The sequence below is a fragment of the Melanotaenia boesemani genome, chromosome 14 (assembly GCF_017639745.1).
Source record: "Melanotaenia boesemani isolate fMelBoe1 chromosome 14, fMelBoe1.pri, whole genome shotgun sequence".
In the NCBI taxonomy this organism is placed as follows: Eukaryota; Metazoa; Chordata; class Actinopteri; order Atheriniformes; family Melanotaeniidae; genus Melanotaenia; species Melanotaenia boesemani.
This window is the reverse complement of record NC_055695.1, coordinates 24100564-24128178: the sequence shown is the minus strand read 5'-3', so window position 1 is coordinate 24128178 and position 27615 is coordinate 24100564. Positions and strand designations below refer to the sequence as shown.

General features: G+C 38.6%; 2 protein-coding genes across 3 annotated transcripts in view; both read left to right on the top strand.

Moving 5' to 3' along the window:
* The window catches only part of cbarpb (CACN subunit beta associated regulatory protein b), a 40927-nt gene extending 33190 nt beyond the window's left edge, over positions 1–7737 (top strand). Inside the window, exon 12 of the transcript XR_006012733.1 lies at positions 7724–7737. The gene's annotated coding sequence lies outside the window, so the exon portion shown is untranslated. The remainder of the gene's footprint in view (positions 1–7723) is intronic.
* A 13194-nt stretch (positions 7738–20931) lies between these two features.
* On the top strand, positions 20932–25670 carry fstl3 (follistatin-like 3 (secreted glycoprotein)). Of its 2 annotated transcripts, none has more exons than XM_042007252.1 (5): positions 20932–21465; positions 21866–22051; positions 23695–23910; positions 23995–24222; positions 24302–25670. In XM_042007252.1, the coding sequence occupies exons 1-5, from the start codon at positions 21396–21398 to the stop codon at positions 24364–24366; spliced, it is 765 nt and encodes a 254-aa protein (XP_041863186.1). In that variant the 5' UTR covers positions 20932–21395; the 3' UTR covers positions 24367–25670. The 2 variants fall into 2 exon arrangements, with proteins under 2 accessions (XP_041863186.1, XP_041863187.1); XM_042007253.1 differs by having other exon boundaries at positions 20958–21465; positions 24314–25670.
* The last annotated feature ends 1945 nt before the right edge of the window (positions 25671–27615 follow it).

Below are 27615 nucleotides of genomic sequence, written 5' to 3'. Positions count from 1 at the left end.
ATATATATATAAAGAAGTTCACCATACTTATAAGGGAAGCCAAATTCATTGCACTGATGTCTTTGATGTTGAATCTAATTTTAAACCAGCCGACAAAAGAAAAGTTGGTTCTCAACTGGAACCAAAATAGTGGCATTAATAGTGATCTCATCAGAAGGCAAAGGCTGGGTTCACCCCAGCACCAGAATCAAGAACCAGTGTGAAGAAGAAATATTGTAAAAAGACCGTGGCAAAAGAGGAGCTGGATGTGGTGTTACTCGTCCATCTTTGGAGCTGCTGGAAAGCATGATGGGTCATCGACCAGCAAGTCGGCTGACGGGCGCAGAATTCAGCTACCGCATTAGCCAAAAAAGAAACTGACCAGGTATCACTTCTCACCCCTGAGTCTGCCACAAATGAAGATGGTAAGTTTAAGACATACATGATGGAAGTTTGCAAATAATCAAAGTGGTCTGCCATCATGCAAATCTGTGGCAACTTTGCCGGAAAGGAGCCGTGTTGTGCAGGTTTAGCTAAAGTCTTTGTTTAGTTAATTAGAACCATTTTGTTTTCCCCTTTGCATATTATTTGCTTTGGTCAAACCAGGACATAAAGCCACGTTTCCATTGAGTGGTTTGGTCCGGTGTTAGATCAGTGTTTTCAGTTGAGTTTGATCTGGTTGTTGATTTTTTTTTTGTTACCTTTTTTAGTGTCATTTTATACACTTGTTTGTTGATTCTTTTTGGATTTATTTTGAATTTTGGGGTAAATAAAAACCCAGCTTTTGGAAGGACTTCCTGTGTCCTCTTTGCTTAACTGGCATTGACATAGGACACAGAAAAAATCATGATTGAGAGTGTATTGTGAATTGCTGGTTATACAAAAAGATGCAAAAAGATGGAACTTTGGAGTTTGTGTGGCACATTTAAGCCCATTTGAGTCTAGCTGAGTGTTTATTTACAGGAGTTCTTCAATCTTCAACCACACAATCTGGGTGTGATGGTTCAATTTTCACTTCTGATTTCAACACAGTTATGTTCACATAGCACCAAAGTCAGCTCAGGTGTGAAAGCGGTGTGAAAATGGTGGCGAAAACCAAGAGAAAGGTTTCAAGATCCGCATGAAACCGCTGTAGTACATACTACAAGGCATGCGCTACGTATTGTTCTAGCTCTGGGGTGTTACTCTTTAATCATCGTAGCACTCCCCACAGCCTTGTAGTATGTACTACAGCGGTTTGCGTGGGGATGTTGAAGCCTTTCTCCTAGTTTTCGCCACCGTTTTCACCCCTGAACCGGCTTTGGTGCCATGTGGACACAGCCTTCGTCTGACCAATCTAATGGCTCCTGTGGGAAACACATCAGAGAATCACGAAAGGCAGATATCTGCTTGGTATCTGCATAACTTGGTATATGCATACCATGTTATGCTTAAAATTTCATGGTATTATAGTATAGATTGTAAGGGTAATTCATTCAGACCAATGTGTGTGTTGTTGGTAAGTATGATGTTAGAATATTGCAGGTTTCTCTGTTGCCCCGAGTTAGAGTTAATGAACAACATGTAACAACTGTGAAAACACTGGAATGACTAGAACAGGAATGACTGGAGGCACAGCTGAGCATAAATGTGTGGGTTTGAGCTCTAAGTAAAATAAACCTCAGTGAACGGTCTATGGTGAACTAAGGGACTGGAAGTGGTGGAAATGGGCTGAATCACATTAATAGAAAGCCTCTTCCTACATAGGGATAGGCTTGTCAGAGAAATTGCCTTGTCAAATTTTGGGACTGCGCCAGCCCACCAGTCAAATCCATATATCAGAGTGAAAGTAAAGGAAACTGCAGTGTTACTATCTGAGATGTAGGAGACTGCAGAGTGGATAGACTGAGGAGACTACCAATGACGTTTTTATTGTATTATCAGTTTCTGTAGTCTTTGTATAATTATTTAGCTGCTATTGAACTCTTTTGAAGAAAACAACCAGACAAAGCAATAGGAAAAGGCTCAAATCAAAACAAAGTGAGACATTCAGAGTGATTTGTAGCTTGTGTTTCTTCGCCTCAGGCTATAAAAATTCATGTCATTTCCTCAGCTGGAAAATAACTGTCAATGCACTGATTTCAAACACAACTTAGTGCTTTATACTGATGGATTGCAGGATGAAAACAGCCCACTACAAGAATCCAAATTCATTCATTAAGAAGTGGGGGTGGATATGAAGCTCTGGGGACACATCCTGACATTAATCTTTTCTGAAAGAGGGTGACAGCCATGCTCACAGCCTCCCTTCTATGTATGTTTCATTCTTTTGCATCATCCTGAGGCTTACCTCTGGCACCGTCTCCATTATGCATCAGCCAATAACTGAGCCTGACATCTCAGCAGTCTGTGAAACGATAAGAAGGGGAGTCCTTAGGTGTTTGTGGATACGTCACCCTCAATGTGGGAAATTCAGGGTAACATCCAATGAGGTTATTCACTCACAAGATCCAAGTTTAAAAGGAGCAAAAACAAGGTTTTGTTTTGTTTGTTGTTGTTTTTCGCATTATTACATAATTAATAAAATGTCCATTTTTACATGTCAAATCTGACATACTTGTCTATTATTGAATGCTAAAGGGAGGGCACTGTACTCTTTTAAAACTAAATAATAGCAACAATCCAATCTTGGGATTAGGAATTTTATTCCTGCAAGGAAATATTTAGCATTTCATGGAGTCATCAACCAAAGGCTATGGCAGGGCTTTTCAGCTCTGGGCCTCAGGGGCACTGTCCTGTAAGTTTTAGCGATTTCCCTGCTTGCATTGTTGATGGCTCATTAGGGTTGTGCAGAACCTGAGAACAAAGCATTGAGGAAATCTGCTGCATTTGAAATGGGTGCATTGGAGCAGGGAAACGACTAAACTCTGCAGGGCAGTGGCCCTCAAGAACTCCATGCTATGCCCTCTAATTAAAGGAGATCAGGCTCAACTAAAATAATCGATCTTATTTTGATCATTCAATCAAGTTTCATGACAGTTGGCCACAAGTCTTAAACTGATGTGGTTTAATGTTAGGCTATATAAATGACCAGTTTGTCTCACATTATGGATAAAAGATAATTATGTGACATGTTTTGTATGTTTAGAGACAGATTAAAGTAAAACAGTATGGCTGCTCCCACCAATATTTTTCTCCTTTGTTTGTTATTAGGCACTCTTCCTTTGGCTGAGTCTATGCTAGCATGACAGCTAATGCTGGTTTTCTGTCATTTGGAGTCATGTGGTCAAATAAGCAAGCCACTAAAATTAAAGCACATGATATTAAGATCCCTCAGCTCTCATGTCTTCTTACAGAAAGTTGTATTTACTCCCCTTTACCAGATAAACATGTTAACATATTCAGGATTCTTCATTCACAACTAAACTAAACTAAACTTATACCATCCAGAACCTCAAATAGTGATGGTGTTCCCTGTTTTGTGCCCTCTCTACACACACCCACCCACCCACATGCTGCACCACACACACATAAATGAACACATATTTGCCTCTGCAATCCTTCCTGCCTCTCCTCCAACTCCCCACCTGCTCTGCTTCAACTGTCAGGGAGTTGCTCAGTATTCAAGGGATGCTTCTGATAGGAAAACCCCCTCTCTTCTTCCCTCCCTCCTTATCACTCCGCTTCACCACCACCACCTGCTCCTCTGTTCCCCCTCCACCCACACATTTCCCCCCACCTCTCTCCAGCTCCAGATTGCCTTTTAGAGGAGCAGGACCAGGCGCTGTTCAAATGCAAGAGAGATGCCGGTGACTCATCGGGTTCCTCTTTGCTCACGATCAGACTCTGTTTCTCACTTGTGATGTGAAGCTAAATAAATGTGATGCCAAAAGCTGATGAGTGTGAAATGGTATTGACTTGCCAGACAGTAGCAACACGTGCCAGATGTAAAGATGAAATAGGTTTTATTACTATGGTCCTGTTTTGTGAATTTCAAATGGAGAAGATTCACAGACAGATTTGTATCAAATTTAAGGAACAATAACCATTAAGTCAGCTGCTTCTATTAGACAGAGATCTGTGCACGCAAACGTGGATGGTGAGGTTAGATCAAGTCATTCCTTTTAAAAAAAGAAAACCAGGGTAAAGTGGCTGTTAATGACTCAGTGAAATGATTCCGTGAAAAGGTTGGAAAGGGAAGGAAGACTGAAGATGAAGAGAGCGTTTAAAATTAAATTTTAAAGATGAGAAAAAGGAAGAGTGACGGCCAAATAGACACAGACAGGGCTGACAGAGATGAGTAGGCCGAAAGCAAAGACGAGAGCAGGAGAAAGCCCTAGAAAGCTGATTATGCAGCATCGCCTTCCCACGCAGTCTGCCTACGCTCTCTCTTCTCCACCTCTTCATCTTCCACCTCCTCCTGTTCCTCTTCCTCCTCTCCTTGTTTGGGATTTTTCTCCATGAATCCCTCCCCCCTTTTTTTTTTCTTCTCAGCTGCGTCATCCAGCTCTTCATTGTGTACACACCCCCACCCTTCTCCCACCTCTCTGGGGACTGAGCAAAACTCTCCACAGCTTAGATGTGGTGTGACATGCAGACTAAAGCTTTTTAAGTTTTTTTTTTCTGTTAAAGTCGTTGTGCTTTACAATGGGCTAAAAAATAAAAAAAAGACCCACACACATGCCACACACTATAGGGTAATTTATTCATCGACAAGCCTGTAAAATCCCTTAAATTCAACAGTGGTTTTGTGTTTCAAAGCTCGGTGAAAGAGCCTCAGACTTTAAAACACAAAGTGTTTCATTTATATCTGTGAGTCAGGGGATGACTGAAGGTATATCTATGAAATAATGTGTCCACATTTTGCTCACAGAGGGATGTGTTTGTGTGTAGGAGGTGGGCGACCGTGATGATCTCGTCAGTCCTCTTAGTGCCAACCTGGGGCTGAGACACAGGTCAGCAAAGAGTGCGGCAGGTCATCAGCAGACTGACTCACTATGTCTCAAGACATTCAATTCAAAATGTTAACACAGCCATGGGGACGTGACTGTAAAGTTATTTCTCAAATTATCCTCATCATTGAAACATCAATACATGTCCAGGTCAAATGCAGCACAAGGGCCTGGAGGAGATAAACCGGTGGATAAGAAATTAAAACTACTTGACATTTTTCTACTTCACTTTCTGCTTCAAATCAAGTAACTGCCTCGCTGATAGAGGTGATATGAAGAATAAAAAAAAGAACAGAGGCTTAAATGTTTCATTGTATATTACATTGTATCACAAGTTCCTTGTGATTTGATGACACTGAGGCAGTCTTGGTGGCTGTCCTTTGCAATAAAAAAAGAAAGTTGCTCCTTTTGATTTCATTAAAAGGTCTAAAAGGGGACTAAATCTGGCAACATGTTGCTTCTCTTTAAACATTATCTTCTGAGGGGAATGAAAATCTGCAGAAAATCCAATCCAAGATGGTGAAATTGCACAAAACCGACATGTGACTGACTGTGACTTGTACTGAGGTCAGGTCTTGCATTATTAAAATTTTATGTGTTTAAATTAAGCGTAAAGTGTCCCCAAATCAAAAGCTCTCTTTGTCCTTTTGGAAGGAAACTAGTCTTCATCCAAATTCTGTGACAATCAAGTGACAATAAAGGCGTTTGATGATTCATTTCTAAAGAAAGCAGGGGTGTAGAGTTAAAAGCTGTAAGACTGGAAAGTTACTGACAAACAGGAAATAACTTTTTTACAATTAGAAAAAAAATCTTCTTTCAACAAAAGTAACAAGAGTTCTTGGACGCAATTATGTGTTCCCTGTTTGTCGGTGCGTCCATCGTCTCCTCTCACACCTCCCATCTTGTTCACAGTGTGTTTCTCAGCTGTGGGTTTACTGATTAGCCTGATCCATAAATAAGTAATCAAAGCAAGAGCAGTGACATTCCGTTCGCCCTTATTATCAATCTGCTCTGTTGCTCAAACACATCATCATCACCACACACACACCACAAGCTAAATGTTCCCCTTCTTTAAGCTGTATTAAAGAATACCTTGTGATATTTGGGAAGAAAAGTTTGAGCCATTTCCGGTCTGCTTTGATTTCTAGTCTGAATAATAGAGTGGTGTGAAAGGATTCAATCTCTGTTTGCATGTGTTAGTGGATGGTGGGAAGACTGGGGGACAGTCAGATGGAAAAGAGGGAAACGTACAGTCAGTGTGAGTGTGACTAAACTGACTGCAGCAGAATGACTCACTGTGTTGCTATGGAAACATAAAGACACGTTCTCCTCTAATGTGTGTTTGCAACAACTGGTGCAAGCTGTGGCTTAAGGTGGAGAAAATGTACATATGTGGAGATCAATGAGAGATAGCAGAGAGCTAGAGGTGGCAGAGGGCAGTGCAGACGTGCACACAGCAAGCCGAATAAAATTAAAGCAAGAGATGATAACAAAATAAGGACAAAACACTGGGCTCACATCCACACCTCTTAATGTGTGTGTGTATGAATCTCTGCAGTATGGAACCCAGCAGCTCCTTCTTCTCTACTGTATCGGACTGATGTGTGTGGGAGTGATGCTTGAATGCCCTTGGTCTAAAGGGTAAAGTCTGGCCTCCCACCACAAAGCTAACCCCTTTGGAGTTCATTTTCAGCAAAGTTTAGATAATTCCAAATGTCCAAACACTTTTGTTATGTAAAGCAACTAGGTTTTATACGTTTCCAATCATTGCTCTTGATGCACAAATATGAACCAGTGAAACTGCATAAAGCCACAATGAATGATAGAAATACAGATTCATACCTTTAAACATTAAGATTGTGACACGTCTTATATGTCCTTTTACTTAAATTACAATCCAAATATAAAAAGTAGTCAAAGCTGATATAATAAACTGTGGATTAACACTTCTGCCTGTCAGTGTGTCTTCAAAACAGTAACATATTGTAATGCCCAAATTTAATCTCCAGTTGGTAGTTTGAGCCAAAGGGTCCTTCCAGTATTGCTGGATCTTTCAGGCATATCTTATTTTATACTTTTTTTTCTTTTTTTATCTTAGTAAAAAATGTCTTGCATTTCCTACTATTTATTTCCCACTGTTTGTCTTGGTGCTGTTTTAATGTGAATTTCCCCGCTGTGGGACTAATTAAGGGATCTGAATCTGAATCATTAAAGAACAAAGAAGCTAAGCTAACAGCTACTCAGATATTAATATGAATGAGGAAATGACAGACACTGTCACTGTTTTCTCAACTGAAGAACCTCCATGCTGCTCTGCGTTATTGCATGTACAGTGGCTGGCCAATGCATTGTGTTGCTGAGAAGCTTCGACTGACAATCCTGCAGGTTAAATCTCAAAACACAAGTAAAAAGAGAGCAAATCTTTGCTAAAGTAATGTCCAGCAGTAGGCAAATCAAATCTGGCACAACCCCTACCATATTAAGTTAATCACATAACATGATAGGAAGGGTAACAATGTGCAGTTAAAAAAAAAGTACACCTGACTGTTAATGTTAAAATTTATTACACATCAGCCCCACTGCAAAAATATCATTATAGAATGATTGTTTCCAATGCAATTTCTAGATTTTTTTTATTAATCTTAAGATATGCAGAATTTCCCAGATTTGTTTTCTTTTCCTTTCTCCTCCACCATCTTTTCCTCAAAAGAATGACATAATTCCTCCACCTTTTGTAACTGTCTGCTAATATTTTGTTTGTGGCTTCCAGTTTGTGCTCGTTAGATGTGTGGCTACAGTGCAGATGGAAGAAGAAGCAATTTGATTTCCAACCATATAAACAAGAAGGCAGAATATTTAGCCCACAATTAATTGGCAACAGAAAATGAATCTGACCGTGCACCTCTCCTCGTCCTGCCACTGAGGAGGTGGGAAAAAAACACCGAGCACAGAAGCAAGGGGGAGAAAAGAATGATGGTCTTAATGTTTCATTTAATTGGGTCCTATGTGGACACATTGACAGATCCAGGAAGCTCATTAACCTCCACTACAGAAAAATAAATGTTCCAATTCAAAGACTAACACAATAAAGAAGCTTCGCTAATAAATAAATGTAGAATTTCCCACATGACCCTTAAGCAAGGTTTTGCAGTGCAGCACGACGAACATGTAATAACATCAAATAAAAAGATAATTCTCTTAAACTTCCGCCTGTCTGAGCTCCCTGTCTGTGATTGAGGGCTCTGATTATAAAGACCTCTGAGGTGACTACTGTACTGTAACCTTTTGTCACTGTGTGTGAATCACCAAAGAGTCACCATGATTAGAGTGGGAAGAAGTACAAAGTTTTATAGCAGTTTGAAAAGGCAGAAGTGCTTTAAAAAGAAAAACACGTTACAGTACAGACCCGTGTAATGATTAATCTGTGTAAAAAAAAATAATTAGCAGCAATGTCAACATCTAGCAAGAAATGTTTAGTTGTTTGTGCAAAGTAGAGAAAGTTAAGACTTTTATTGAATGTACTTAATGGATTATATTCCTCTTACTTCACAGACTCAGCATCCGTAAAGAGATTTTCAACAGCCTTTTCAAGCATTTGCCATGGTCACCACAATAACCTTTGTGGTGCCACTTTTAGCTGTTTTCTAACACTAGGACTAAAGTAAGTTGTTGTGTAAGTGCTTATGCAACTGTGTGATTGGCTGTGGAAGCTTATGTGTTTGTGAATGTGTGTTGGCTTGCTAGAGGCATGACACCAGCACAATGCTGCAATTAACCAAACAAGAGACAATGACATATTGAGCGTTGCTAGCACCTTCTGTTAGTCAGCCTGCAAATTCCTCTTCGGTCCATAACTGCTGACACAACTATAGCATCACTCTGAGCAGTTTGTCTAGTCTAATAGTTTCCAAACAATTTCTGAGCGGTCATTAGGTACGAAAGTCATTTGGCACAAGTTTTTAGGAAAGAGGAAGAAGAGATTGGCTTGTATACTTCTGACTGCTTTAAATAAAACTGGTACTTAGATAATCACTGGTACATCATTCATTTGTCACTTTTAAAAACATCTTAAAATGTGAAAATGAAAGAAAACATAAAAAAAATAACTACGTAACATGTGTACAGGTATGCATACACAATAGTAATTTCAAAAAGTTAGGGGCACTGGGTAAAATGTACATGAAAGCAACAACAGCAAAATAGTCTCAACAGTTGGGACCGAGCCATGTTTACCACTGTGTAGCATAATGTTAGCTAGTCCGTTAACATCTGCAAACTGTTGTAACCAAGTTCTAGACCTCTACGAGATTTTAACCTGTCCTGTCTGATTTTTGGATATTCAAAGGTTCTGGATGTTCTTTGATGTATTTTACATTTTATGATACAACAAATATTTTCAGCTGGTGAAACGATTGGTCTTTGTCCAGTCCAGTCCACCACCTGGACTTCTAATTTGAAGACATTTGTTCTAATAGCAACAATATGCAGTTTAGGATTGTCTTGCTGAAATACTCTTTAACCCTTTAATGTAGTGTGTATCATATTAGATACATATAGTTTCTGAGAGCTTTTGTGTAACTTTGTGGTAAACACAATCTAATACTTGTGTTCTGCCCCATAGTGGATACAATAATAATACATTAATGCACTCCAATAATTTTGACAAATATTACACAATAATAAATGGTGAATATACAAATCATATTTGTTAGTTGCTTTTTAACATATTGTTAGAGGAAGAAATTAGAAGTGTCTCCCCATTCTTTCTTGCGTTGGGCTTCAAAGGGTTAAAAAGACATTGTCTGGAAGGGAACATGTGTTGCTTATAAACCACGCAACACTGATGGTGCCCCATCAGATATGCAGGTTTTGTAACCGACCGTAACAGTCCAGATGGTCTTTCTTCTCTTTAGTCTTAACGACGGCATCCATGATTTTCAACAACAAGCTGGTTTTCTTTTTTCTCTCTCACTCTCTTTTTTTTTTTTTTTAATGAGCTTTGGCAGTTTTTCTGAATCATGGTTACTTATGGCCTTTTTGTTGCATTACAGAGGTTTAACCTGCAGTTGTGTATGACCCGGTAAACCATGTTCACAGACAATATCTTTAAATGTTCCTGAGCCCCTGCAGTGATTTCCATGACAGAAACAGGTCCTTTTATAACGCATGATGGGTTGAAGTTAATGAATATCCATTACTTGACATGTTTCACGGTCTTATTTCATGTGTGTTGGGTTTTGGTCTGTTCCTTGGTTTGTGTTATATTTTGATCGGGGTTTATAGTTTGTTGTTTTCAGGTTTTATTTCTGGTAATCATGGTTTATGGTTTTGGTTTGTCATGTTCTGTTTTAATCTTGGTTTCGTTCTGGTTTTTGTGTCTAGTTTTCTGTTAGGATCATCGTTTGTGTCATGTTTTAGTTTTTTGTCTCGAGTTTTGGTTTATAGCTCTGGGTTTTGTCACGTTTAGTTCAGTTTTCTTGTTTTCCCTCTTGTGTTCTTGTGGTTTCTGTTTCTGGCTCGTTAGTTCACCTGGTCTAATTACAAATTCACTTCACCTGTTCCTTATTAAATCCCTCTGTGCATATATATATGGTTTTCAGTTTGCCCTTGTCAGATTCTTATTAGGTTAAATCCCTGTCATGTGTGGCTCCCTGTCCTGCGTTTTGTAAATAAACCCTTTTACCTGCAAAGATTCTGCCTCCTGCCTGATACTGCCTGCATTTGGGTCCTCACCTCTGCCCCCATTTGTGACATTACTGACTTCTAGGAATGTCCCACTGAAATGTCTCCAGATTCTTGGAACCCTTTGATAACATTTTGTAATATCGATGTTAAAATAATAGTTTTACAAATTTATCTTAAGAAATGTGATTTTTAAATGGCTCCAAATTTTGTATACATTGTTTTATGGTAGAGTGCTATACCACGTAAGAACCGTGTTTACTTTCTTGACTCTTCCTCTCTAAGGTTCTCTTTTCATGTCCAGTCATGTTACTGGCCTGTTTACAAGGCTGCAAACTACAGCAATAAATGCTGCAGCTCTTCACTTCACAAAGCGAGTCTCTTTTCACTGCTGTGCAAAGTGAAGGCGTTAGCCTTGAAGCTAGCTTCGGCTTCAGCTTCAGTAGAATCATCTTCCCAAATGCAGGAAAAGTAAATAAGAGTTTTTAATTTCTTTTTTAATTTAATTAAATTTTTTTTAACAAACACACACATACACATTAATATTGCATTGACTTATTAAGATGATACAGGCTTCTTTCATTATCATATAAAAGTATGACTTGTGTTTTATTTATGTTTAGGAGTCTAATTTAAAGCAGAAATACCTGAGTAAAGAAAAACTCATCCCACGAATCAGATGACCTTTAGCAGACAATGAGGCACATCTCTGAAACCAGCTCTGCCATGATGGACAGCAGGATCACACAGGGGGGACGAGCCCTTTTCTGACTGTCTCTGGCAAGGTGAAAAAGAGCAACTAACATCGAGGGATTGGAGAAAGAAAAGAGTTTTGAAGATTCGAAGAGTAATGAAGCTGAGCAGAGGATTTGCCTGAAAAGTATATTGTAGTGTCTGTAATTATCTAAAGTGAAAAATTAATTATAGAGCTGAGCAATGGTGGAAAGACTTGATTTCTGACTTAATTCGAGTCTGTTGAAAGAGTTTGTTGCAAAAATTGGGTCAAAGGAGTATTCAGTACTAATCCAGATGTGCTTTGTGGACTTGTAGAAGGCGTTTTATGGGAGTTCTGTGAAGAGAGTATGGGGGTACTGGAGACTCTGATAAGGGCTGTTTGCTCCCTGTATGACCAGTGTCTGAGTTTGATCCACATTGCTGATGGTAGTCTGACTCTGTCTCTGGTGAAGATTGGACTCCATCAGAGCTGTTCTTCGTTACAGATGCTGTTCATAACTTCTATTGGTTAAAATTTTAAATTAGTCCCTAGTTTCCTCCTCATGGTGACAGTAGTGAAAAAGGTGAGAAGCTGATGATGATGTTTCCACATGTTCACATTTACGATGTGAACATCATTCTAACCTTTAGTAGGACAAAAATAATTAAAAATAAAAGCTTTTTCAGGATGGATGTTATGATGGTAGATGGCATTAACCCACTGGTCATGACAAGTCTCTTCTTGTTATGGAGTGTGCCCTTTTTCAGTCCAGTTGTTACACACACACAAACGCACACATCATAATGAAGCTATTGTGGTCTTAATTAGGCTCAGTGGAAACAACTGGAGCCCATTCAGTTTCTCCTGTTTCTCTTGTATGAATATTAACGCTGCAATTCATGAATATCAAATTCTATTTAAAATTCAGAATACTGTATGGTACAGTCACATCTCCCCCATTCAGAAAAAGGGGCTCGTAGAAAGTAGCACACAAGCACTTTTTGTCCTAAAATAAATCATATATAAAAGCCTTTTTAATTAGTGTGGTTTTAAACACCAAAAGGCAAATCAAGAAAAAGAGGAAGGATTCACATGGCGAATTTATAACGTGGTTTCACAATAGCTGAATCAATAAATTACTCCATGTGTCCTCAGTAGGTGGCTCTCACCTGTTTGGTTTATATATCACCCAGGTGACAAAAAAGTCATACACATCCTTCCTATTGCTGGAATTATTGAATAGAGAAAACCCACATGTCTCTGTGCCAGTGGTGAGTAATGTGTGGTGATGGAGGGACCTTTTTGTTTTGTAACAGCCCAGAGAGCGTGAGTGATGCAAGCCTCAGGAGCTTGAGGTAGGTAGCTGTCAGAGTTTGTGTGTGGAGAGAGATAGATTTTTTTATAACCAAACTGTGTGAAGTAGTATGTGTATATGTGTGGGCCGAAGTGTGGAAGGTGTGAGTGTAGTGAAAAGTGTGTGATGCGTGGGATGTGCTTGTGTATGCCTCCATGTACTGTAGATAGAGGCGTTGTTTTTTTATGCTGTGGTCACATGTACAGTCCATGTTTGCTTGCCTTGTCACCGTACCCATGTTATTTCTTCTCTCCATTGATAATAGCCACCATTTCCAGAAATTAATTTCCTGAGAGTAAGCTTTTTTTTAATCCCCTCCCATTATCCAGCATTAAGCATCTCATCTTACTCCACCACCTTCACTAGTGCAGTTTTACATTTACATTAAAATAAGCATTAAAAGGGGCAATTATCAGAGACCTTTTATGAGTTCAGCAATGAACTAAAAATGGTTTCAGCATGGTGATTTATTGTGTGATGCTGTTCCTAGAACTTATAGGTTCAGCTGGTTTTATTTCCTGTTTAGCTTGTTGAGTTAAATTATGTTTTAGTTAAGTTGCCATCTGAATGTTATTAAAGTATACATTCAGGTAGATAATTAAATTTGGAGCAAAAATATTCTGCAACACTGTTTTTTGTAATTTTCTATTGTAACAATTTTCTCATTGAAACATCTCTAACAATAGAGCAGTAAACAAAAAGCTATTATAAGCTATGTTATGAAGCGAACAGGAGCTGCAACTGTTCACTGCTTATGTCATTTTTAAACTGTTCTTTTCTTATGATGAACAGGTGTGTTACGTCTCTTTTTTTCTCTCTAATTTTATTAACTTTTTATTGCTAGGCTTCCCATCTGTGCATTTTGTTCAAATCTAAATTTTTCTTATATGACTTCAAAAACTTAGATACATCTACATAGACAGTGTAGTATTCATTTATGCACAAACCAGAAACAATAAAAATAAATAAATAAAATGAATAACAAAGGACAATGGTAATTTGGTGATCGCCTGTTCAAAGGACCCATTTCTCTTCTGTGTGTTTTTAAAATTCTTCGAACTTGGTCATGCTTGTACATTTCTTCAGTTCATCACCCAATCTATTCCACACCCTCACTCTACTAAATGTTCTTAATGTTGTTCTTCTATGAATGTTTGAAGTTTAAGCCTTGAAATTAAAGTTTTAAATCTTTTTTTTTTTTTTTTTTGGCCGAATAATTTTTCCAACTCTGCTTTGCTCCTGGTAGCAACATCTCAAACTGACAGAGATCTGAGTCTGAAGACTGATGTGAAATCCACTTAGCTGCTAGCATTAGCTATTTTATCAATGTATTGGACATGTTTAGAGTTTAACATCTTTATTGTGGGGTAAAAAGTGGGGAAATTAGAGAATAAAGACAATCATCAAGAGAATGCAGTGACTACAGATAGACCACCGTTTCTTTTTCTCTCTAGTTTCTGTTAGCAACTCTTTGTTGCGAAAACTTAAAATGACATCATATTGTTAACATATACAAAACAAAAACGTCCTAGTGTTAGCTGTTATGTTTTTTGTGGTCTGCACATTAGCTTACTATGTTAACATGTTAACATTTGCCTTTCTAATATTAAATAAAATAATAGGTTAGATGAGAATGTGAGGAGTTTTAAAGGGAAATGAAGCACTTGTCTGCTAGCATTAGCTTATTTATCAACATACTGGACATACTTTAGATTGCCACCTCTTTGTTAAAGGTAAAAATGAGAAAATTAGAAAACCTGTCACTATAGTCATCAAGCCAATACAATCAACAGAGATTGACCAAAACATATTATGTCAGTGTGCAGGATTTAGTTAACTGAATGAAGAAAATACCTATGTGGCAACACAGAGCATGAGACTTAATTTTGACTACACAGTAAGACTGAAATTATTTTGCCTTAAAACAAGTCACTATAACCAACATAAAGCTGAGCTACAGCTTTACCTATAGCTATTAATTTTACTAAGTATACAAGCACAGAAAAGGAGTCAATTTATTGGCCAGTATGTCCAATATTGATATGATAGGTGGTGATTATGACTCTTTACAGTTTAATTAGTATTGGCTTTTTCTAGTTGGCCTCACCAATAAACAGTACAAGAATTTGACTGGTGGCACATTGGTGACTTGCTAAGTGGTGAGTTGGACATTTGTCATAGCCCTGTATATTATATGTGATACACTTTACTGCAAAATGGCAACACTTTTCTCCAGGAAGCTCGAATAGATATACAAAATTTTGTGGCAGTCATGAATGTTAAGTGTATTTCATTCAATGACTAAAAACAAACAAAAAAAAAGACTCACCTTTCTTTAGGTCAAGGAATCATCTAATTGATTCATCCACTATTTATTCATTACAATTATATCTTACTTGCTGGCTTCCCACACACTAGTATCTGCAGTAAGCTGTCGTCACTTGAGTGGGTTTCAACAACGGTATAAATTGTGAGTTTTGAAGGTTTTTTTGCAATCCTCTCTGCACATAAAGAGAATCCTGATACAAAGGCTCCATATTCCTTTAGAAAGATTGCTGTACAATTCCCATTTTTAGACTTGTATTTATTAAAAATGCAATCTTATATCACTTCCAATGGCATTTCATTCAAAAGCAATGTAACCCCAAAGACTTGTGTCCCAGGGAATGCGTTCCTCTTTAAAAGGTGAGAAGCTTTTGCAGCTAGTCATTAATACTGCATAGACTCCAGCAGGGTGCCTCTGTTCATGAAGTCAGCTCAAACATTCATATTTACCCTGAGTGGGGTAATTAATTCTAAAGGCCCATCTGCCCTTTTGCTTGTTTAAATATTTATACAGCAGTCAGTCTTTTTTTCAGTTACCATTTATACCTATCCACCAGCACTCATTCGGCCTGGCTCCGGGAGGAAACAGCTTCTGTATATGGAAGACAAATTGATTTCATTCTGTGAAATAATTCATTGCTGTTAAAGACCAGAGAAGTAGGCAAAGGAAGCTCATTGATCAACTTGTCAGACATTATTTTGCAATGTTGAAAAAAGCTAATTTCCATAGCTGTTAAAAAAAATGATTTCGACAGTGACAGTGAACAAAGGTTATATCAGTGAGAACATTTGAATCATGGATGTGTTTGTTTTTTATGACTTATTCATTTCCAGACTGAAAGCAGTGAGTCAAAGTTCCGGGGTTGGCTCTTAATTTTGACAGTGATAATAAAAGCTTTTTCTCATTGGTTTCGATTTATTTATCTGTTCTTGACAGCTTTTGGCATTACATTGGCGACTGATACGCTTCAGTCATTTGTTACTATGGTAACTGCTGCTCTTGTGCAGTCATGAGTCTTTAAAGGGCTAGTATGCAGACACAGCCTGGGAAGTTGGAAGATGATGGTGTAGAGATGTAATCCAGTTTCACTGTAAATATCAGTATCTCCTTTTACTCTGAACTGTGCAAGCTTTGAGACACCTGTTGTTTCCTCATTGTTTCTTGAAATTAGAAAAAAAAAAGAAAGAACCATGGTGGCTTTTTCTTTTCAAAAACCATTGTCTTTTGAAGGACGTAATCTGAGTGGTTTGCTCTGCTGTAGCAGTGAATCCAGTCATAAAAAAAGACATGACATAATGACAAAAGGCCTTAAACACACTGCCTCACTTCAACACAACATATGCCATGCATGCTACACATGAACACAGTAACAAAGAAATATACTTTCATTATTTTTATCAGCAATGTCATCTGCTGTTTTTGAGGCTCTCAGGCCTTTATGAATGTGAACTGTATTGTTGATTCACAAGCAAACAGGAAAATGATTACTTACTTATGCAGTGTAATGTGCTGTATGAAGAACCTCTCTGCAGGGTCATTTTTGAGCATCATGGAAATGCGGAGAGGGCATGCTGTTTTGTGGAGTTTCCAGAACAACAAATATCTTATGCAGTCAGTTATTATGTTTTCTATTTCAAGTGCTGCTGCAATAGCCCACTTATGTTGTGAAGGCTTATGATCACATGAGCCTTCACATGAGACAGACAACGGTCACTGTCTCATCTCAGCCTCGCCTGTTGAATGTTGTGTTTACCAACAGATTTTGTGAGTTGTGGCAAAGATTGATGTGATGCAAGCTGACAGAGGCATTTATCTCCACCACTGACAGAGTTCAAGAAGTTATCTTTATTCTGACATTGTGTTAATTCAAGCAGAAGTTTGAAATGGGGTTACAGAAATTCCATGAATTGTCTCCATCGTCAAGCATGTGATCCCTGTTCTATGTTTTTAATCCGCTTTTAGTGTTTGTTATTCATCAGCATGACTTTTGAGACTTTTTCAACTTCATTATATAATTTTCCACCAGCAGTCCAGGAGGCGACTATAGTAAGTAGTGGCTGCCTGCCTACAGTAAGTGACTCATATCAAGCTGAATACCAATTAGCAGAAATAAATATGGCAGCTTTAAATGAGGTCTGACAAATGCTGTCTCTCTAAGTGACTTCTCGAAGCAACATAAGGCAACTTGAAGTGTGAAGACAACAGACAGATGACGGCTGAATAGTTGCAATCACAAGTCAGGTAGATAAGTATGTCTAAAGCTGATCTGAACACAGCTGGAATTCCCAATCTATAATGCAAAACTTGACTTTAAAAGTTGAAAGAAAATCTAAGATGTTGCTTTTGAGCCTTTTGTTTGACTTACTTGATGTTATTTGTAACAGCAAGGTTGAGTTATGAGGTTTAAAGTGATTAACTGATTCTTTAAAGTGTGCTTGGCTGTTTAACTAAAATGTCCCTTTATTTTAACAGCATTCCAGGTTTTGAATCAGCCACAGTAACATCAGAATAAGTCCAACTGAATTAGAAAAAAACATTATCACAATCAAGGATGCCTAAAAGCAGAAGTCAATATCATTTGAAGCTGGTATCTCTTTACTAAATTATTGGAACCTAATTCAGATGTTGTGTGTTTTCAGTCCATATTCAGCAGCAACTTTTTCAGCCACTTTCTGTTTTTTGAGCGGTTGAGCTTTTTTTTAAACAAAATATGCACTTCTGAAGAAAATGTGGGACCAGTTATTGATATACAGCAATGAAGTGATTACAAGCAAGAGGTTCAATACACACAGGAAACCTTTCTCTGAATAAAATCTGGGATTTCCTACACACAGCAGTCCCACGCCCCAGCTCAGGAAATTAACAGTTAACATTTCACTATGGGCATATCAAAGCTATTTATTGAGGCTAATTTCCAGCCATTATCCATAAAATTGAAAATTAGATCCCCAAATCACACCATACGACTATGGTGTGACACAGATTATATTGGTTTACCATTAAGTTTGATACATGGACATTGATATGCTGGAAAATTGGTAGCATCAGTGCAACTAATACTCTATTTTGAAATCTATCTAAAGTTTTAGTTGAAATATTATGTCACAAACTTTCATTGGGGGTATCAGGGAAATGACTCAAGTCCTCTTAAGAGCTTTTACAAGTGCCCACAAATGTAGGGTCACATGGTATCTATGGGGAGATGAACACCAGCAGTTATTACAGTACACTGGGGAAGAGCAGACAGATCTGGAGCAGTGTTAAACCAACAGCCACCATGGGAGACCTTTAGTCACGACTGAAACGTTGTCCTGCTCATGTTGCAAAGTGAGAGTGCGAAGGGAGGGGCTTGGAAAAGTGCAAAAGGTGACATGGGGGCAGGGGGTAAGGTTGCTGAGAGAGGTGATGGAGAAAGATGAAGATGGAGAAAGTGCTGTTTTTATGAGCAGCGCGTGCACTGACTTTAACCTTCCCCATTACCAAACCGCTGGAGGGACTTCCAGTGGGCAATGCAAATCACAGGAAGGAAGCAGGGAAAGGAGAGAGTGAGGGTGAGGTGGCAAAGGAGGAGGAAAGTTGTGTGCTGAGTGACTAGATGGAGTAACTTTATCTTCCCTCGTCACTTTCTCTGCCATCATTGCCGGTTCAGTCAGTAACACACATTAAAAGTAAATTGAGTGGATAGACGATGCAGCTGCTTTCAGTCAGTCTGAGGCACATAGAGCAATTACCACTGCTGAGTCCTGTTTAGCTGTGTGACGTACACAACAGCAATATGACTTATGAGAGGGGCAGTGAGCAGCTAGAAGTAAGGTGGGTGTATTTCCTGCTTCTCTGCTGATTTAATGCAATGTTTTTTGTTTGTTTGTTTGCTTGTTTTCAAGAAACTAACCAGAGGCTTTATATTCTTTATTCTATATTTTAAGTTCTCTCATCTTTAAAAAATAGTCAGATGGATGGCTGGTAAAAAAAAAAAAATTGTAAAAACTGAGGGAAAAATAGCTAACTAAGGCAATAAATGACAAAACAATAGAACATTTAGATGAGAACCAAAGGGGATTAGAGAGAGAAAGAGAGACAGAGAGGGAGATGGTCGATGAATGGATGGAACAGAAATTGAGATACATGTGGGGGACACCCTCCTCTGGTCATTTTTGTGGATTGCAACTAAAATGAACAAAAACTAAGGAAATTTGTGTTTGGTTGATTATTTTGTCATTTTAACAATATGTCTCTGCACTAAATCTTATTCCATTGGAGAGCCTATTTATATTCCTTTTAATTGGTGCTACATTTGTAAGAAATTTAGCAAAAACATTTGTGGGATGAGCAGCACAGCTGAGTGTGTGAGTTGCATGAAAAACTTTTTTGCCAACATGTTCACAAGTGTGGCACAATTTTATTTTATTTTATTTTATTTTATTTAAAAACACCAAAAAGCAAGATGTTTTTTCCAATTTCTATACAATAATGAAAACAAAAATAGTGTTGCAAAGCTCTCAACAACCTGAAAAAATGTGCTGTATTTTTTGGCATTTTGGTAAATTTTGTTCACTTCAATTTAAACAATGTCAGTGGCAGCGGGGAGGGGAGTTTTTGTTCCTTTGCTTTAGTGTGAGACTCTGATACTTTGCACACTACTTTATATGAGGTGAAGCAGAACCTGTCTTAGTAAAACAGCTCTGTTATTTACCATAGTTGAGCAGTTTATTTCTAAAGTAATCAACAGGCTTTTCTGTGTGTTCAGCATAAGACGTCTCCAATGGGCATAATTTGTTTGGCTTCATACCGTCAGATGCTGATATTTTGAGACCAATAGTGTATGCTACCTTCTTCCACTAGATGGCAACGGTGTCTTTATTTTCACCTGTTCCTCTTTATTCACTGATTTATGTACAGTAGCTTAGACCCTCAGCCCCACACCTGCCCTGTCCTTCACAAACTCTATTTCACATAAGACAAGATCTGTATTTGTTTTTCTTCCATTTTACACTATCTGGCAGAGGTCTTACCAATTAAAAGACCAGTGCTTCTCAAAAATGGGACAAAGAAAGCCCCAGAATAAAGATCATACATTAGTAGGTGCTCCAAAATCCCCACCATGCTGTACTCATTTGAATGGCTTGGCAGTGATGATCCAAACCATATGGGGGCTGAGTGGATCTGCAGAGACCCAGTGAAAAAGCAGGCCACCCACATCATTTGCTTGCCGCTCTCTTTTCGTCTTTCTTTCCCTCCTGGATCAGGCAGCATTCCTTTAATGCCCTTGGGATCTCCACTGAAGAAGCCAACATCATTCACAAAGACTCCCATACTACAGCATATGCTACCTTCATTCCCCCCTCCCAGCGATCAAAAGGGAACATTAAAAAGGCTGTGACAGACAGATGGATAGACTCACATAACTTTGTTAGTGCATACCTCTCACTGTCAGGGGTGAATGAGTACAGGAGGAGAGAAGAGTAGAGCAGATGTTTGGACCAATGATAATATATATTAGTCACCTCCAGTATGAATATATATATATATATATATATATATATATATATATATATATATATATATATATATATATATGTATATAGCAAGAGAGAGAGAGAGAGAGAGGAAGAGAGAGAGAGCTGTAGTTGTATAGTTATAGACATGTATACTATAAGGGATTTGATAATAATTTGATACATTATAATATGGTCTGAATCCCTTTTAGAATAACCTTAAAAGTCAAACCCTTTTTGCAGCAGTGTCTTTCATTGTGCCACATTTGGACTTCAAAGAATCTCCATGTAGGGTCACTGCTGGATGTTTCCAAAGACTATTGTTTGAACGCAATAAGGTAAGAAATAAGTATGTCATTCCTTGCAGCTACTTTGGTCTCCTCAAAACAAACAAAACAACACATGGAAAAAATGCAATGGTCAAATCCCATATGATTTATGAGGAGAATATATACCTCAGTTATGAAACATTAAAATGAGATTTAAAAAACAGAGAATAAAACCTCTGAGACCCTCAAATGCCCTCAAAAGAACTTAATTAGCCTTTAAATTGAACTAATATGGTGTGAAAATATTTTGTGAGGTCATATAAGTGCCCAGCGTCTGGAGCCAGAGGGCATGGATCATTTCCCGACTCTGGAAATTGAGTCAGAGTCAAAATGTGTCCTGCCCTGGCTTATTACTGGCTGAGAAGATCGCCCATCCCAGCAGCATAATTCCATCTGGGCTAAATATTTATACAGAGGGGGAACGACATCACTTATCCACAACACATCCATTCACATAAGGGAAAGCTACTTGCACAGTGAAGTGAGTGATTTGCTCTGTTTGTCAGAAGAACATCACTTGTTCTTGCAGGTATTTGCCTGGGTAACTTTTTGGGAAAAGCTCTCACACTGACTTAGACTACACAATGAGCCTTTTGATTTCAGTTTTGGGGGTGATTCTCACTCTCTGTCAGATTGGAAGGAATCCAGCCAGCGGTGAGTGGACTTTCTTTTGCTTTTCAAAGAAATTGAACTAAAATAGTTTATATTATGCTTCTTAAACAAATTGTATTTTTTTTCCTTAAGTCATATTTCTGTATCATATAAATTATTACATCTGTTTTATATCATAACCTCTTATTTTAAAGATGTATTTTTTAGAATTAAAACAATGGAGTTAGGATATCCTAGTATACATGTGCTGTAAATAAGCATTTTTTTTCTTTAAGAAAGAAAAAGAAAACTACAAGTACATCATCAACTAAAGATTTAGATCATTTAAAACAATCCGAAAGACATATTTTAAAATGTGTTTCCAGTTTAGTTTATATGTGTTTTGTAATTTAAATGAGGTGGAATAAATTTTTGTAATGTATATTTATGGATTTATCTCCAGCTGGGATGTGCTGGTTGCAGCGGAGTCCAGACCAACGGTGCAACATGGTGCTGATGAGAGGGGTGAGCAGAGAGGAGTGCTGTGCTGGGGGCCGCCTGGACACAGCATGGTCTAACACCAGCCTGCCCATGAATGAAGTCAGCTTGCTGGGGTTTCTTGGTATTGTCTCCTGTAAACCATGCCACGGTAAACAAACAAACCATACCATACCATAATGTACTGAATCTGCCAAAAGAAGGAACAATTTTATTTTGGGTATAATATACTAATTACTGTTAATATATAATGTGCAGTGTTTGTCACCGCAAAGTTAAACTGCTTTAAATCCACATTTAAATGCCACATTTTTCTTTTTAAAACATTTTGTTTGTTAACTAATTTGATATAAACTGCAAACTTAACAGAAAAGATTCACATTTTGATACCTCTCGGTCCCAGTTGATGAGCTGGCTATTCATATAATGTAATGTCTTCCAAAGTTAGTCACGGTTTTTTTATTCAAGTTATCAGTGAGACATGAGATTTATACAATGAGTTCCTGATGTAGCTTTCTAATAAAGAGCAGACATGGATGAAGGAGGCGCGTCCCACATGACTCCAGCTGTCCTGAGCTGCTTTCTCCCCCCAGAATCTCTTCAAGGTTCATTCAGGTTCATATGCAGATAAGTCCTGTTTGGATAAGCAGCACTCACGCTGTGTGATCAATGGGAATTTCTCCATGCTGATAAGTTCCAGTAAAAATCTTGCCACTGGGACTTGTATAAAAACACACTCAACCTCAGTCCTGCCTTTTTTTTTTTTTTTTTCTAAATCAGCAGGCTTATATATGAGAAAAAGAAATGTGAATTATTTAAAAAAAAAAAAAGTGAAGCACACTACTTTTCAGAAACTAATTACACATATAGCTGATTTAAATGAGAACCAGGGTGTCGTTCCTTTGCTCCTTCCTTTGTTGCATTGTAAGATGGCTTTCAAATGTAAAAATGGAGCTCTGTTTTCTTCCACAAGCAAAATAAGAAAATGCATTCCTGCAGTCTGGAATTCCTGCCACATACCCAGATGTCTGGGGACCATAATGTGGTAGGAAAACATTGGTATCACGAATGCCACATTTAGTAAAAAACTTGTCAGTTGAGAGTACGAAACCAATGTGATTCTTTTCAGACGTGAACGTCAGAGGACAGAGAGAAAAAGTACATTCAAGAGATAGAAATCAACCAAAAAACAGATCAGGAGAGTCTGAAAACAAAAACCCAGCTTTGGAATAAAACAGGATATTGAAGTGGTGGTAGACAGGAAATAAGTTCCTGATTTTTTACAGAATCCTCAGGACTCCAAGCTGATCAGGCATCATCTCCACACACTCAGAAAAGTCCTGGGAAGAGATCTGTGCACCTACTCTAATGCTGACTCTGCACTGTATAAGGTTGCACTTCCTCCTGTGATTTGGCATTATATAGGGTGTCAGGAGTGCTTGCGGCTTCCTCATTTGTCAGCCTGTAAACTTCTCTGACAGCTTTTTGAACTCTGTCTACCTCAGAGCCCCTCAGTCCCTCTGCAGGAGCTCAGTCCAGTCTGCGTGTAGCCATACACATAGATCTGTTATGAAAACACGCCAGCCTCACATTCCATCAGGCGCGACACCTCTGCGTGTAACAGTCAATAAAGAAATGTGATTATTGTAAATATTGCACAGGGTGAAAATTGTGTTATGGTTTGGGGAAAAGCCCAGATTTTAAGCTTGTTTTGTATGAAATTGCCTGCAAATCACCTGACACTGTGAAGTCCTCACACACACACATATGACGCCACTCATTGTGCTCATGTAGAAACATGTGAGGGAGTCAAATGCAGTCCTGGGAAGGTTTGCAAGATGAAGATGGGAAGGCCTCAATGTGTGTGCTCTCCGGACTGCTCTCACCTTTTAAAGAAGCATGCTGTGTGCGGCAGTGATGGCAAGTCCTACAAAGATGAGTGTGCCCTGCTACTGGCCCGCTGTATGGGACACCCAGACCTAGAAGTCATGTACCAAGGAGAGTGCAAAAGTAAGCAAGATCACTTTATATTCCCTGTAAGCGCAGCTTTTTTACACCTTCTGATGCTATATGTCTGTTTTATGTCTCTTCCAGAATCATGCTCCAACGTAGTGTGTCCAGGAACCCACACCTGTGTGACCGACCAGACCAACAGTGCTCACTGTGTCATGTGCCGCACTACACCTTGCCCAATCCCCATGCCGTCCGAGCAGCAGATCTGTGGCAATGACAACATCACTTACCCGAGCGCCTGCCACCTCCGCAGGGCCACCTGCTTCCTCGGCCGCTCCATAGGAGTCCGCCACTACGGCCACTGCAACAGTGAGATCACACAGCCATACCAGTTTCTCTCCATGCATTGAACTTTTTTGTAGATAAATTTATGTGAATTTTAACTCAGTTTTTGATGCAGATCCACCCCGGAGATCTCACAAATTCGAAGGCAGTGAGGAAAACGCAGTGTAGGTGGACCAACCCAGATACAGCCTTCAACCAGAATATGAGTTGATCAACCAGTCTTTCACACCACTAGCTTCCAATGATGACCTCTTCATTTTGACAATCACTTCCTCTCTCTTTGTTGTGCACAAAAGGATGATGCTTTGATATTAAACACCAGTCTTGCAAGACACACACTAGCGTTACTGCCTCAAGAAGGCAATTTGTATTAATCATTGTTTTAGCTTTAGAAGGTTCAGGCAGATAAACGCATGTGTTGATATGAGCTCTGTGAGAGATGTGTGCATATTGTAAATAGACTACCAATACTATTTATTGGAGAAGGTATCAAACTCTATTTATGTTGTTATCCCACTTACAAATTCATATATCCTTGGGAAAGCTGATGCAAAATATATATTTATTGTTTTGTTTATTGTATATGTACAATAGTGTTAAATGGCATCAGCTTTTTTTTTTTTTTTTTACAACTTTTTAGTTTTATAGTCTCAATATTAGAATAGACTTTTCGCTCATGATGATGGAAAGCAATGCTAATTTGTTTGGAGAGTTGATATCACTTTATATTCTGCCTGAGTGGTTTCAATTTACAACAAACATAAACAGGACAACTATAGCCCAACTGTGTGTACTTAGAGTGGTAAGAAAGTAGTTTCACCCCCTTTTCTCACACACATGCACGCACACACACATGCATTATTATTCCAGATCTTGATCCAAACGCTTGGCTGCCCGCTGATCACTTAAATGTACAATTTAGTTGTGTTTGTAGCAGTCCCAGAAAACTGTTGGTACAACCCCAAGCCCTCTACAATACCTCCTCTGTTGAATGTTTGGCTTTGTATTCTGAGTGCATTTTTTTCACAGTCATGCAACTTTGTTCTGATGCTGTTTTGCTGCTTTGATTTAATTGGGATTTTTAAAAGATGTTACCCTGCAGACAAATGCAATTAGCACCGCCTGACTTAAAAGAAAATTGAATTTGTCTGGGAATGGCCTGCAATTTGGGCCAATTGAACAGACCAGATTGCAGTGTCTTCAGAGCTGAGTCAATTTGCTGTTGATATCGGTGAACCTGGACACATCCACGCAAATGGTCAAGTTATTCAATTAGATCTTCTTAACTCAAATCAGATGGCTGAATACTTTAAGTAGTCCTTGCAGTGTATTATGAAACATTTTAAGGATTCCTCTGTAAATAAGATGTACCTACCTGTGTATCTACTGTGAAGTTTAAATGATAAATGTGTCAACATATTTTTGTATTTTTGTACTGCCATTTTAAAATGACATAAAGTTTATGATTTGTCCAAATGTGTCCTTCTTTTAGAAAAATGCTGAAAAAAATATGTAAGTTTACTTGGCAATGGACTTTTCTCATTATTTTTTTTTCACTATTATTTATATTTTATAATATCTCAACTTTCATAACTTCAGTAATCACAGCCAGTCAAATGAGAACATGTTTGCACTTCTATGAAGCTCAAAGTTCTCGTTACAATCTGGTTTGTGATGGATCGGGGTATGCAGGCAGTGGTTATAGCCCCCTTCTCATGTGCGTGCAGCGGCTGACTTGAGTTGACTCTCAAACAGGCCTCTGAAGGTGTCATGCAAGAGACAGAGAATCAAATCCAGGCTGGCCAGCTCCACCACCCCCGGCCCGTGTCTCCTCAAGGATATCCCTCTGCTCTGGATTAGATATGAAGGATCAAGGGGAAAGAGGGCGACAGACCTGAGGAATGAATGTTTCGAAGAGCTGAGGCTTGGGTACTGACTCACTTTCCTGTGTATAGTACCTCCCTTGTTTTTCTGTTTCTAACTCTCCCTCTCCTGAATCCTGCACTTGGCCATGCAGACGCATCTGGTTCAACTTTAGGGAAATGTTTATATTCCTGTCCAAGTACCCTTTTATTACACTGGGAATGGATTTAGATGTTTTGTTAGTTCAAACAGGGCAAAACACAATGCCAATGATGGGCTGCTGCTGTGCCCACGGATAAAACCCCCGAAAACATCTTTTTCATGAATTTGTTATTTAATGTTTTTCATATGTTGGATCATGTATGATGACTAAAGAAAGTTGCTGAGGATGCGTGACGCCAGTAATGCCACACAAACATAGTAGCCAGAGTTTGTCATGAGGTTTGCAGACATGATTTCAGAGAGGTACATTTCTGTGGGCATAGGAGGACTTCTGTCCACTTTGGCCAACCACTACTTTAGATTATAATTAACATTAATGCACAGAAAGTATATTACACACATGACGTTGTATTCTGTATGTCTTGAACCGCCTATATTGTGCTTAACTATGTGTCCTGTACTTGCAACTTTAAATGTTAAAGTCAGATTATTTTGCATCTTCACCATATTAACTTCTTTTGTATAGTACATACAGTAAACTCACCAACACCGTTTTTTGTTGTTGTTGTTGTTTGTCATAGTTTGAATTATTATAACCTCACAGGAATTTGCAATGTACACCCATTAGACTAAGGCATTTACCATCCTTTGAGGTGTATAAGTTGAAATGGTGGTGATATCCTTGTAAAATACACAAAGAAAATAATGAGTTGAGACAGCAGTCGGTAGTTTGGTACATGCATCTACAAACCTTGTCAGGTACATGTTGTTCAAGACAAATAGGAACCCATTTGCTGGGCTGATTATGTCTGTGTAAAACCCTCACCAGGAGCAACCTGCCTATCATTACACCTCAGCCCTCTAACTTATGTGCATCTGTCACACCAGCAGTGGTAACGACAGGACCACAGAGTAAACCTATGAGCCATTTCAGAACTATTCTAATTACACTTAACGTGAGACCTCAGGATTTTTTGCCCACTTTGCTCCATATTTAATTTTTTTTTCAGCACATTATGGTTTGTGGCAAGTCCAAAGAAGTGTCAGACTCGCTTCAACAGGAGCATGGTTGTGTATGTATGTCTGTGTTTATCTGTATGTTTGAGGGTGTGGGTGTGATTATGGATGTATTTCTCTTGTCGGAGATCACCTGTTATGACTATGTGATCAGTCACACATTACATCACAGCCCCTGGCTGAGCTGTTTACATCCCAACAAACACATGGGGCTATAATGGGACGCCCACACTGACATTTCAGGGATGTGTAATCATCCTGCTCTGATATGTCAAGCTTCTTTCTCAATGACGTCCACATGGTATCATTTCCTCCAACTTGCCATACTACTTCCAGTAAGTTAACAGCCAACATTTAGATCTGAAAGGATGTTGT